At 40.2% G+C, this 10,376-nt stretch overlaps 1 protein-coding gene across 3 annotated transcripts; it reads right to left on the reverse strand.

The window, feature by feature from the left end:
- Positions 1-1,964: 1,964 nt before the first annotated feature.
- On the reverse strand, positions 1,965-10,349 carry THAP5 (THAP domain containing 5). 3 transcript variants are annotated; one of them, XM_048836064.2, is made up of 3 exons: positions 10,141-10,349; positions 8,020-8,209; positions 1,965-2,944 (listed from the first exon to the last, which is right to left on the reverse strand). In XM_048836064.2, the coding sequence occupies exons 1-3, from the start codon at positions 10,221-10,223 to the stop codon at positions 1,988-1,990; spliced, it is 1,230 nt and encodes a 409-aa protein (XP_048692021.2). In that variant the 5' UTR covers positions 10,224-10,349; the 3' UTR covers positions 1,965-1,987. The 3 variants fall into 3 exon arrangements, with proteins under 3 accessions (XP_048692021.2, XP_048692022.2, XP_074980523.1); XM_048836065.2 differs by lacking the exon at positions 10,141-10,349 and adding an exon at positions 9,680-9,806; XM_075124422.1 differs by lacking the exon at positions 10,141-10,349 and adding an exon at positions 9,352-9,370.
- Positions 10,350-10,376: the final 27 nt, after the last annotated feature.

The raw sequence follows: 10,376 nt of genomic DNA on the forward strand, positions 1-10,376 counted from the left end.
AAGAAGGGTGGAGACAAAGTAATAGTATACAAGTACTTCAGAAGTTTAATTTGACATTTACTAAGGCCTTGTCTACACTACCGCAGTAAGTCGACCTAAGTTACACTACTCCAGCTATATGAATAATGTAGCTGGAGTCGATGTAACTTAGGTCAACCTACTGTGATGCCTACTCTACACTTTGTCGACAGGAGATGCTCTCCCATCGATATACCTTAAACTTCTCATTCCGATGGAGTACCGGAGTCAACCGTAGAGCGCTCTGCAGTCGATTTAGCAGGTCTACTGAAATTGACCCCTGGTAAGTGTAGACATGGCCTTAGAGTACCACTGTCAATAAGCGAAAGAGTAAACAGGAGTGGTACACACAGTATATATACTGGGCTAATAAAACTACTTTAGAACTCACTCCCCCCACCCTCCCAAAAAAACCCACTCCCAAAGCGTTTTTAAATTCTTAATATTTCTCCCTGTAAAGTGCATCAGGGCAATATATGTTGGACAGGGCACTATTTATTTCAGCAACTGTTACTGATACATTATCATTCAATGAGGTAGCTCACAATTTTATTCACTAAGTGAACCAGGTTATTCAGTATTTCCATGGGTAATCAACTATATGAGAAACTTTATCACCCAAAGCAGTTAAATGCAATGTATCAGAATTATAGCAGTTAGTGTAAACTGGGATTCTATCTCCCCCAATTCCCAACCTTATGTAGCACTAATCCTTGAACAGTAAGACCTTGTCTACATTACAAAATTAAGTCGACCTAAGTTAGGTTGAAGTATAGCCACTGCAGTAATTACTGCACTGATTCACTACCGACAGGGGACATAGTGTGGACGTTAGAGTCCTCGCCAGAAATGCTTTCACCAATTTAACTGTGTGGGGGCACTGACAGCTGGAACCGTCCCGCCCCCTCCCCACATGGCGGCCTCCAGCTACGCTTCTTGTGGGGGTGGAGTTATTAGGTCGGTGTAGGACGTGACATATCAGTAGGAGCAACATTGTATTGTAGACACTTACAGAGTTAGGTAGACATAAGTTACCTTACAGAAGCCTAACTCTGTAGTGCAAACCAACCCTAAGGTGTAGCAGAACATTAAGCCACATTCTGCCACTCTTACTCACTACTATCCACTCTGCAAATATAGTCTTCTTTTCTTCAAGATATAGCTAAGGTATAAATCAGGACGATAACTGTGGTAGATTCTGGTCTGATGCTGGTATTTGAATAGAGGGTTGAAAGTATTTTGCGTCGACAACTTCTGTTTTACTGAACAAAATCTAAAACTTTGTCTTTTACTAGCATAGAAGCCATTATTCAAATTGTTGTGCGTATTTTAGTATCGTAAAAATTAGGAGCTGTACTGTATTGTCCCTAATGTTCAACTAGAAATAATGTTCTTATTGAAGAAGAAAGGGCAAACTTTGTTTTACTGTATAAATGCAATTTTAATTAAGGTCAACCTGTACAAAAAGCTATTAGAATGAATACTAAATGAGGATATAAACAGCAAACATGATGTCAGTACACAATGTATATTATACCTCCCAGTTTAAGAAGCAGTAACTCTAAACTGTTCTTTCTCATTTGAGAGTGAACTGGGACAAGTTGACTATAACTATTTATTATGTGCCCCACATAGCTGTGATCTCCACTTGGTTTGTACTGAACTGTAAGGCTTATAAATTCTAGAGAAGCTTGAATCTGAGAAAGTTCCTCCCATTTTTATTCCACGACTTTATATTTTATTTTAGATGTTCCTTTTATTCTGCTCATTTATGATTCACGTTTGTGGGCAATAGTCTATCACTGGGCTTCAGCAGAATGGATGACATAACTTTTTCAAGAACACCTGTTATATAGCATTTTTGTGTTATCATTAATATGGCATCATGGAAAAAAGATGCATCATTTATATACAAGGATAATCAAAGAGACTAAAAAAAAGCCATGTTAGAACACCCATTTTAAAGATTTTATTGAATCATAGTCACTTCAAATGTTGTGAAACAATTTTCTACAATCTTGAGCTTTTCTTCAGAAAGCAGGTTTTCCTGTTTTAGTTGTCCAATAAGAGCTTCCAAGGATTTGAGCCTACCTAAAGTTTTTCTTTCCTGTTTTTCAAGGAGTGTTATCTTAGAATGCAGCTTTGCAATTTTTTGCCAGAGATGATCCCTGTCTATGTCTTGTCTGCAATACGAATGCTCAGTTTGTAATACTTCAGTTTCACCATTATTGTTTATATATGCAGATTTTTGAATTTCTATTTCTTCCATGTCTATGAACTCCTGTTTAATAGGCATGAAAGAACTACTTACCATCGAAGACTCTTTAGAACACTCAGCAGGTACAATGATAGCAATGACAGATTCGTTATTTCCATTAAACTGTTCAATAGTTCGTGTGATTGTACTGAGAAAAACTGCGTTTTCACTTGGCTGTACTTCCACAGAGCAGACTGCAATATGTGAGTTAGCATTCTCAGCTAGATGGTCAATAACTGGCCCAGCCGCATTTTTAAATTTCAAAGATGAATCCAGGTATTCAGGGTCTGTAACTTGCAGAACCGTGGCTGTACAACTTAAAAGATTCTCTACCGACGTAGGAACATTACTTGCTTCTATGTTCTGGACAGCTTCTGCCATTAAAACAGGTGTTTGTTGAATATGCCGCTCAGATGAACTAAGAATTATGGTGCCCGCTTGTAAGTTTTCTGTATTCTGAAACTGCACTTTCTTTTGTGGAGGTTTGCTCAGGGTTGATAAGCAAATTGCTTCAGTGTTTTCATCTAGCCTTTCTGCAATTGTGACACTTTTCTTTGGCAAACAAGGTTCAAACGATGCAGATACATTATCTGACTCTGCACACACACGGATGTCCTCCCCATCCTCTGTTTTTATCTCTTGTGGCTTGTGCTGGGAAGGGTCTTTTTCCTGGAGGAGAAATGACACCTTTTAACTATAACTGCATATAATGCACAAAAGTTTCCTCATTCTGTAATGTGCTATTGAGTAACTATTTTTTGGATAATCACAATTTTTTAAAATATTGCTCAAAGATTAAACCAGTAATTTGCCAACAATCCATATATTTATCTCCAATAGAATGTTTTCCTTAAACTCTGTATACCACCAGAGGCACTCTCAAGTATTGGTCTAAAAAACTCTATGTAAAATACTTTTATAAACCTGAAATTGTTTTAGAATTCTTCATGTAAATTGATGACACATACAATAGAAACAACAAGTTGCCTTTCTCTGACAAACTGGTTAGCTTCTCCTATTCTATCCCCAAACATGTTATTCGATACAAATTAATGATTGAGTATGCTGCTTTTGCATTACTGAAGCAGCAAAGCAGAAAATCCTGTTTTTTCCACCTAATGTAATTCAGTGGACTGATGGTTCTTTCAGACAACCGCCAAGCGACTTTACTTTTACAGAAATTTAGTACAATGGTAGAAAAGAAACCTAGATCTTCAGTGCATAAGTAACTGAAGTGGGTTATATGGATGTATGTGTGCAATCATGCATATGTGGTATGCATGCACATCTACACAGGTTTAATTTTAAATATACAAGCAAGCATGGTGTTGAAAGTTTGAACACTTCATAAGGATGGAGACATTTATTTTATGACTCATGGTAAGTTAACAAGGGGAAAGATCTTACATTGATACTGCTTCTGTTTTTATCATCATCATCAAGGCTTGCGCTTCCCTGGCTACTCTCTCTTCTCCCCATCTACACAAATCACCTCTCCCCCATGTTTAGGATTAAAATCTACATAAGCTTTTTGATATGTTGGTCATTAATATAAAAATATACTAACGTTGTGTGGTATATTTTTTCAATAGGTTTGATTTTGAAGAGGGTAAGCTGTAGAAGTTGTAGTCATGTTAGGCCAGTAGACTAAGAATAAAAACAAAACAAAAACCTGTAAGCAACTTTAACTTTGCTCACTAAATATAAAAATAAGACAGGCAAGTATTAATAAGAATGTGGGGACAGGATGTAAAAATGGTGTGTGGTGAAAAAAGACAAGTCATTCTAAAGTGTACATTCATAAAGATATGCCTATTCCAGACCACCCATACTGTTGACTGATCAACCTGTTCAGTGTTTTCCATGTCCTTCATAGATAAGAATTAAGTAGGAGTTCAGCAGAGTGACATGGGTTCCATTGCATTCCAATTTAGTTTTGTAACACACTTCAAAATTTAAAGGATTGAAAAAGTTATGGAAATAGCAAAAGTAGTTTCCCTACCTGCAGTGCTATCATCTCTAAAGTGGGTACCTAATGCTCAGTCAGTCCTAGAGATTTAAGAATACAGGGTAGCTCCCTTCCTCTGATCTACCAGAAGCTGAAACAGGGCTTCTTTGATTGATTGCTGAGCCCTGCTTCATCTGTTCAGAGATGAGAAAACTGAGAAAACACCCAGATTCTCTTGAAATTCTAACCTAAGGTTCTACCAGAACCACAGCTAGGCTGGACAGAGAGAGGGAGGGAAAAAAACCCAAAAAACAAAAATCCCATCAGGGTAGAGCACTCACAAGTAGAGCTTTGAGGAATCCCCATTTGTTTTGTACCGAGACATAAGACTGAGCCTCAATATGTAGCTGCAGTACCTCAAGCATGTGAGCAAGGGAGCTGTACTATGGTTTAAGGAATAAAAACTCAAAACACAATCTCCAAAGCATGGAATGAAGGCCCATCACTATCTGACTGATTGAGCAGTGGGCATCCATACAGGAGCAGAGATATCCTTCATATCTACATGTTTTCCTTAGGCTAAACACACATCTCAAGAGTTCTTGTGCCACACTGGCCTTCCTCTCAGTCAGAGCACCTGTTAGTAGAACTAGGCACTGGACCCTATGAAGGAGAATCTAGGCGTTCATTAAAAAACCTCCTAACCCTTGTCTTTTCCATGATAGCTTTAAAAACAAACACAAGCCAATGTAAAATGATCCCTAGTGTTGAAATGAGCAATCACCTAGGCTCCATTTCTGCAGCATAGGATCTTAATTATTTTCCCATTCACATATATTTTTCACGTAAAAAGGTCACTTGAGTTTGGGAAGCGTCCTAAAGCATCACCTTGCATCTCTAGGAGTTCATGAGAGATGCACACTATACCCCAGTGAGATACTCCTATAAAAAAAATAAACAAAGTCTGGGAGTCAGGACATACGTGCCTAAGCATCTTTATGGATCTGGCCTTCAGATTCTACAGTAAGGGGGGTCATGTAAGTGTCCGGAACAGCTGCCACATACAGGCAGTGAAATGAGCCTCCATGAGGTGCTGGTGAGGAGGAGGAAGCATGCAATATTAAGAGCTATAGTGCCTTGAATAGAGGTGGAATTTTTTTTTTTGCCAGTGACGAGAGAGGAATATAAAATTGATGCTTTCCTCCTCCTCGTTTTGGGGATTCCCAAAACACAGTTTCATCCAGGGAATGTTTCATGTATTGCTGACTGGGAAGAAGCTACAGGGAAACTGTTGTTAAAATATTGGCAGCATAACCTCAAAGTATTCGTACAGCTTTATAGATCAATTATCTACGTAACATCTCCTCTGTAAAGATTGTGATTAGACTATGAACACAGACGTAAAAAAGGAAGGTTATGCTTCTGCTAAATGCAAATCACTACCTTTCTCTCCCTATAGTTAGCAACAAACTAATATTTAAGCAATAATTATTTGAGGCAAGAACCATCTTTTTGTTTTGTGTTGTACTGTGCCCAGCATAATGGGGTTCTGCCCCATGAGTAAGGCTTCTAGCAGCTATGGTAATACAGAAAATAATAATTTAATTCCATAAAGATTTTGAGATCATCCCAAAAAATTACTATTACTGTGTCATGAACTGCTGGATTTTCTTTCCATATTTTTAAGAAACTCATAGTTTTCATCCTAGAGATTGAAAACCTGTTTATATTAAGTTCACCTGCAATTCAAGGAAACCCACACTTATTTCTGGAATTCATTTATTATATTTTAAATCTCAAAAGTCTGTGTTAAATGTTTTCCTTTTCAATATCAAAGTAGCTAGATAGACACAAATTTCAGTTTTATAAATTAAGCTACGATGGAAACTAAATATCCATCTTTGTACCCTGCCTCCAACACTTCTCTCTACTGGATGCTTCAGAGAAAAAGTAGTAAACCCCTGTAGTCTCCTTCAAAACATTTATATTAAAAACAATACTACGATATATGTGAAGCACTGGGTCTTTACCTGACCAGTTGAATGGGAAATGTCTTCATGACACAACATGGGGATCAGATGAAAGAAGGCTGATAGTCCTTACAAATTTTACTCTGGATAGTTTAAAAGCAGATCCCAGTTGTTATTCATACAAAGTGTAAAACGATTCTGTGTCCATTACCATTTACAGGATGTAACCATTTTTTATACTTCTGTGTAAAAGGAATACCTGAGAAAGCAACTCGTGTTGGAAAATTTTAACTAAACAAGATTTGAGTATTATACTTCTGAAAGAGTATATGAAGTTGTTTTGTTGGATCATATTAAAGACGTTCTGTATTAAAATCACAAACGAGTTTGATTCCCCATAGTTTAAATTCCAGGGTATTATTAAGAGGTCTCTTGGTTTTTGGTCTCTTATTTTTACTGTTTCTCTCCCTCTCTGTGTGAAACTTGCAAGCTGCTAATTGTGTTAGTACATCCTAAGACAGAGTCTGCTCTCAGAGCAATACTTTGTAACAACAACTACGCACACAGAGAGAGACTCAAAGCGATATTTTGTAACAACAGCACACAGAGACTCCCCGCCCTTTTGTTGTATTCATCTCGCTTTGTTGACAATCGTGATTAAAATAGAGATAGCGGATGTATGTGGATGGATGTTTGCTGTGGATAATAACTGAATGATCAGGGAGGTGCCAGCCTAAGAATCCAGTGTCCATAGGCCAAAGAAGGCGTCAAGTAGAAACAACCAGAGGACCCCCGGAGGGCAGACTGGAATCCACCCCACAGTCTCAAGGACGGGAGAACCGAAGAACAAGATAACTTCTGACAGCACGGAGCCATCAGGAATGTGCCATCTGCTGACTGATTCAGCAACAGCATGATGACACAATTCCCATAGACTGGCATAGGAATAAATTCCTATAAAAAGAAAGTGAGAACTTTGGGGTCTGATTCTGCAAACCAACTTCCAGGAGCATCAGATATGCATCTGACAAGGCCCTGCTCCCTCCTCATGTCCAGGCCACCTGGCCAGTGGCTTGGCACGAGCAACTCTAAGTCTGGTAACTATGATAATAGCCTTGCAGAACGTGTGTGTGTGAGAGAGAGAATATGAATGTGTGAATAAATATGAAATTGAATGGAATGTTATAGCTATAACTAACTGCTTACTATGATTCTTTCTGTATTCACAATAAATGTGGCATTTTGTCTTATTCCCTTTAATAAGATCCTGCTGGTTTTTATTTTATTGGTATAACAAAGTATACTGAAGTTCTAAAAAACTTATGAAGAAGCAGATGATAACCCATTATGGTATATTATACTGTATAAAGCAGTAACTGCTTTGCAGGGATATGCCAATGAAAATACACAGCAATGAAAAATAGCAATATTTTTATAATTTGAGCCTGGACTCCTGATCCTTTAGTGAATTTTATATTAGAGAGAGGAGAGTCAAGAAAGAAAAGACATACACATGCTGAAACTGAAAACATTTTAAAAAGCTAATGTTTTTATACCATATGAATACATTTATTGTTAATAAGGTGGCCCTGACAAAATTAGCTATTTGAAACAAAATAGCAGCTGTAAAAGAAACATTAGTATTTGGACAGAAATTACCTAACAGCAACACTTCCAAGATTGGGTCTCAATCAAAAGTATGAAACTATTAGATGTTCAAAAGAAAAAAATTCCAAGTATTACTTTGTATGTATGGTTTTGAAAATTATACTATACTAATATCCAGCCAACACAGCGCTGTATTAAATAATAAAGTGACACATTACCTGATTATCAGGCAAAGAGAAAATAGTTGGTATTGCAGTATGTTTCAAATATCGAATTCCCCATCGCACATCAAGAGAGTCAGGGGTAAAATGGTCACTGCACAGGAGTTGGTGCTTACTGGGAGTCCACGTGTCACGTTTCATATTCCGCAACCATTTCTCAAGTCTTTCTTTATCATGAAGTGGAAACCTGGTTTAAAAGATTCGCACAAAATTAGTTTTATACTTTTTTTAAATAAAATCTCTTCATCTCACTCCTAAATCTTCCCTTACACAAGAATCTATCCTAAGTTTTTATATAGTGCTTATAAGTGCTAATTCTGGTAACCATGAAACTTACATCTAGATAATCATGTGTGGGGAAATCTTGGCTCCACTGAACTCAACGGCAAAACTCCCACTGACGTCAAAGGTGACATCCTGGCCCCAAAAACATCTAATATGGGCTGATCTGGGAACCCTTGTTCAAAAAACAGTTTCCAGTGAAGGCCCTGGGAATACTTGCTTCAGTAGAAAAGTAGGAGGATGTGGTCCTTATTTTGTTTTAACAAATAAGCAAGCAATTCTCAAATTATTGGATTCCACCTATTACTTTAATTTTGTTTTAATTATATTTCTCTTAATCTAGTTGTGCACATTCCTAAATTTGGGGTTTTTTTTTAATCAAAAAGCCACTCTACTAGTTTAGGTTAAAAAATAATTGTATAAAATATAATAATAATAGTGTTTCTGTCTCCCTCTCCCTAAACGTTCTTTTACAGTGATGTGAACCCAAACAGTAACACTGATTAGTCCATGACATCTAGAAAGTGAAAGACTAAAAGCTAATAAAAGGAACCTGACTAGAGTAATTTTTATCATCCAAATTAAGTGAAAAGGAAAAGAGAGCACCAACAGTGGCAGGATTTTTTTAAAATTTGTTTTTAAAATACTGTTATGCAAAGTGACAGACAAACCCCAGGGGAAACAGAATGTAGGGGAGAGCTAAACAGAAACAATGTAAGCAAAGCCATGAAACTTGTCTAGTGAGTCAGTTTCCTGCCTATCACATCTGGAAGTTCATAGATCAACCTTCATAGATCAAGTTCATAGATCAAAATCAGTCTTATCAATGGCAGTGAAAAATATCAATGGCACTAAAAAAAAAAGTCAAGCATTTCCACGTACAGTAACATTATCATTCAGCGCAACCTCAGTTCACATCTCTCACCAAAAAGACACGACAAGACGCCAAAAAGGTTAGGATTCTCAGCTCCTTAAATATCTCTTTAGTTTTGACATGTAGCCAACTATAATACACATATCCAATCACTGTCACACTCAAACCACAACCTTGAAGTTTGATGTTAAGGTATAAATGGTCACAGGGTGTCCGGGGGATGTGAAAAGTACTGTAGATGTCAGTAGTGGGGTGGGGACTGGTGGCAAAATTCATCAGAGCTTCCTGGCACCTGCTGAAGACCCAGCTAGCCTGGAGCCTTTTTGCAGAGTCCACAGCATGCCCTAATCCCAGGGGGCAACCAGATCCCCAGCCTCCTTGGGCTCACCCTGACACAGACCCACTCCCCGAACCCCCTTCTACCCTCCCCCCCCCCAGCTGCTTTTAATAACGCTTTAGTGTTCGTTTAATGTTTTACTCCGTCCCTAGCTAAACACTGACCGGGTAGAACCTCTGTCCAGAGGCGCAGCAAGCCACGAGCTGGCCTGGGCAACGAGCAGAGCGGGGCTGAGGAAAGGGAGTGGGGGAACTGGAGCGCGTAGGGGCGCACTGCAGCTCCCAGAGCAGCCCCCCGCCCCGCCCCGGCCGGTCTCCCCCCCGCCCAGCAGGGCTATGAGGAGGTTGAAGCACAGGGCCTAGAGCCCATAGACAGCAGGTCCTGCGCCCCGCTACAGAGACACCCCAGCGAACGCTTGGTGCGGCCTGGGCCCGAGGGAGGGCGAGGAGCGGGCTGAGCGAGGGCGCCCGGCGAGGCAGGCAAGGGAGAGGCCCCGCTCCCAGGGCGACGGGCCCAGCACCGAGGGGGTGCGAGCGCGCCCTGGCGCTGCTGCCTCAGGATGGGAGGGCCCTGGGCTCCAGCGGAGCGTCCCCTCCCGCCGCGGGACCGCCCGGCCGGCACTCACGGGTAGAAGCTCAGCTTGCGCTGGTCCCTGGCGCTCTGGCCTCCCCGGTTCTTGCAGCAGGACGCGGCGCAGTATCGGGGCATAGCGGGCGCTGGAGGACCCAGCCCGAGGGGGAACCATACACGCGGGGCGCGGGGATCGCCGAGACAGCGGCAGCCCCTGGACGCTCGCCCCGATCGCCGCCCCACTTCCGCTTCCCCAGGGCTCTGACCCCCCCATCGGCTCATCAGCCGGAA

Source organism: Caretta caretta, chromosome 1, assembly GCF_965140235.1.
Source record: "Caretta caretta isolate rCarCar2 chromosome 1, rCarCar1.hap1, whole genome shotgun sequence".
Classification (NCBI taxonomy): Eukaryota; Metazoa; Chordata; order Testudines; family Cheloniidae; genus Caretta; species Caretta caretta.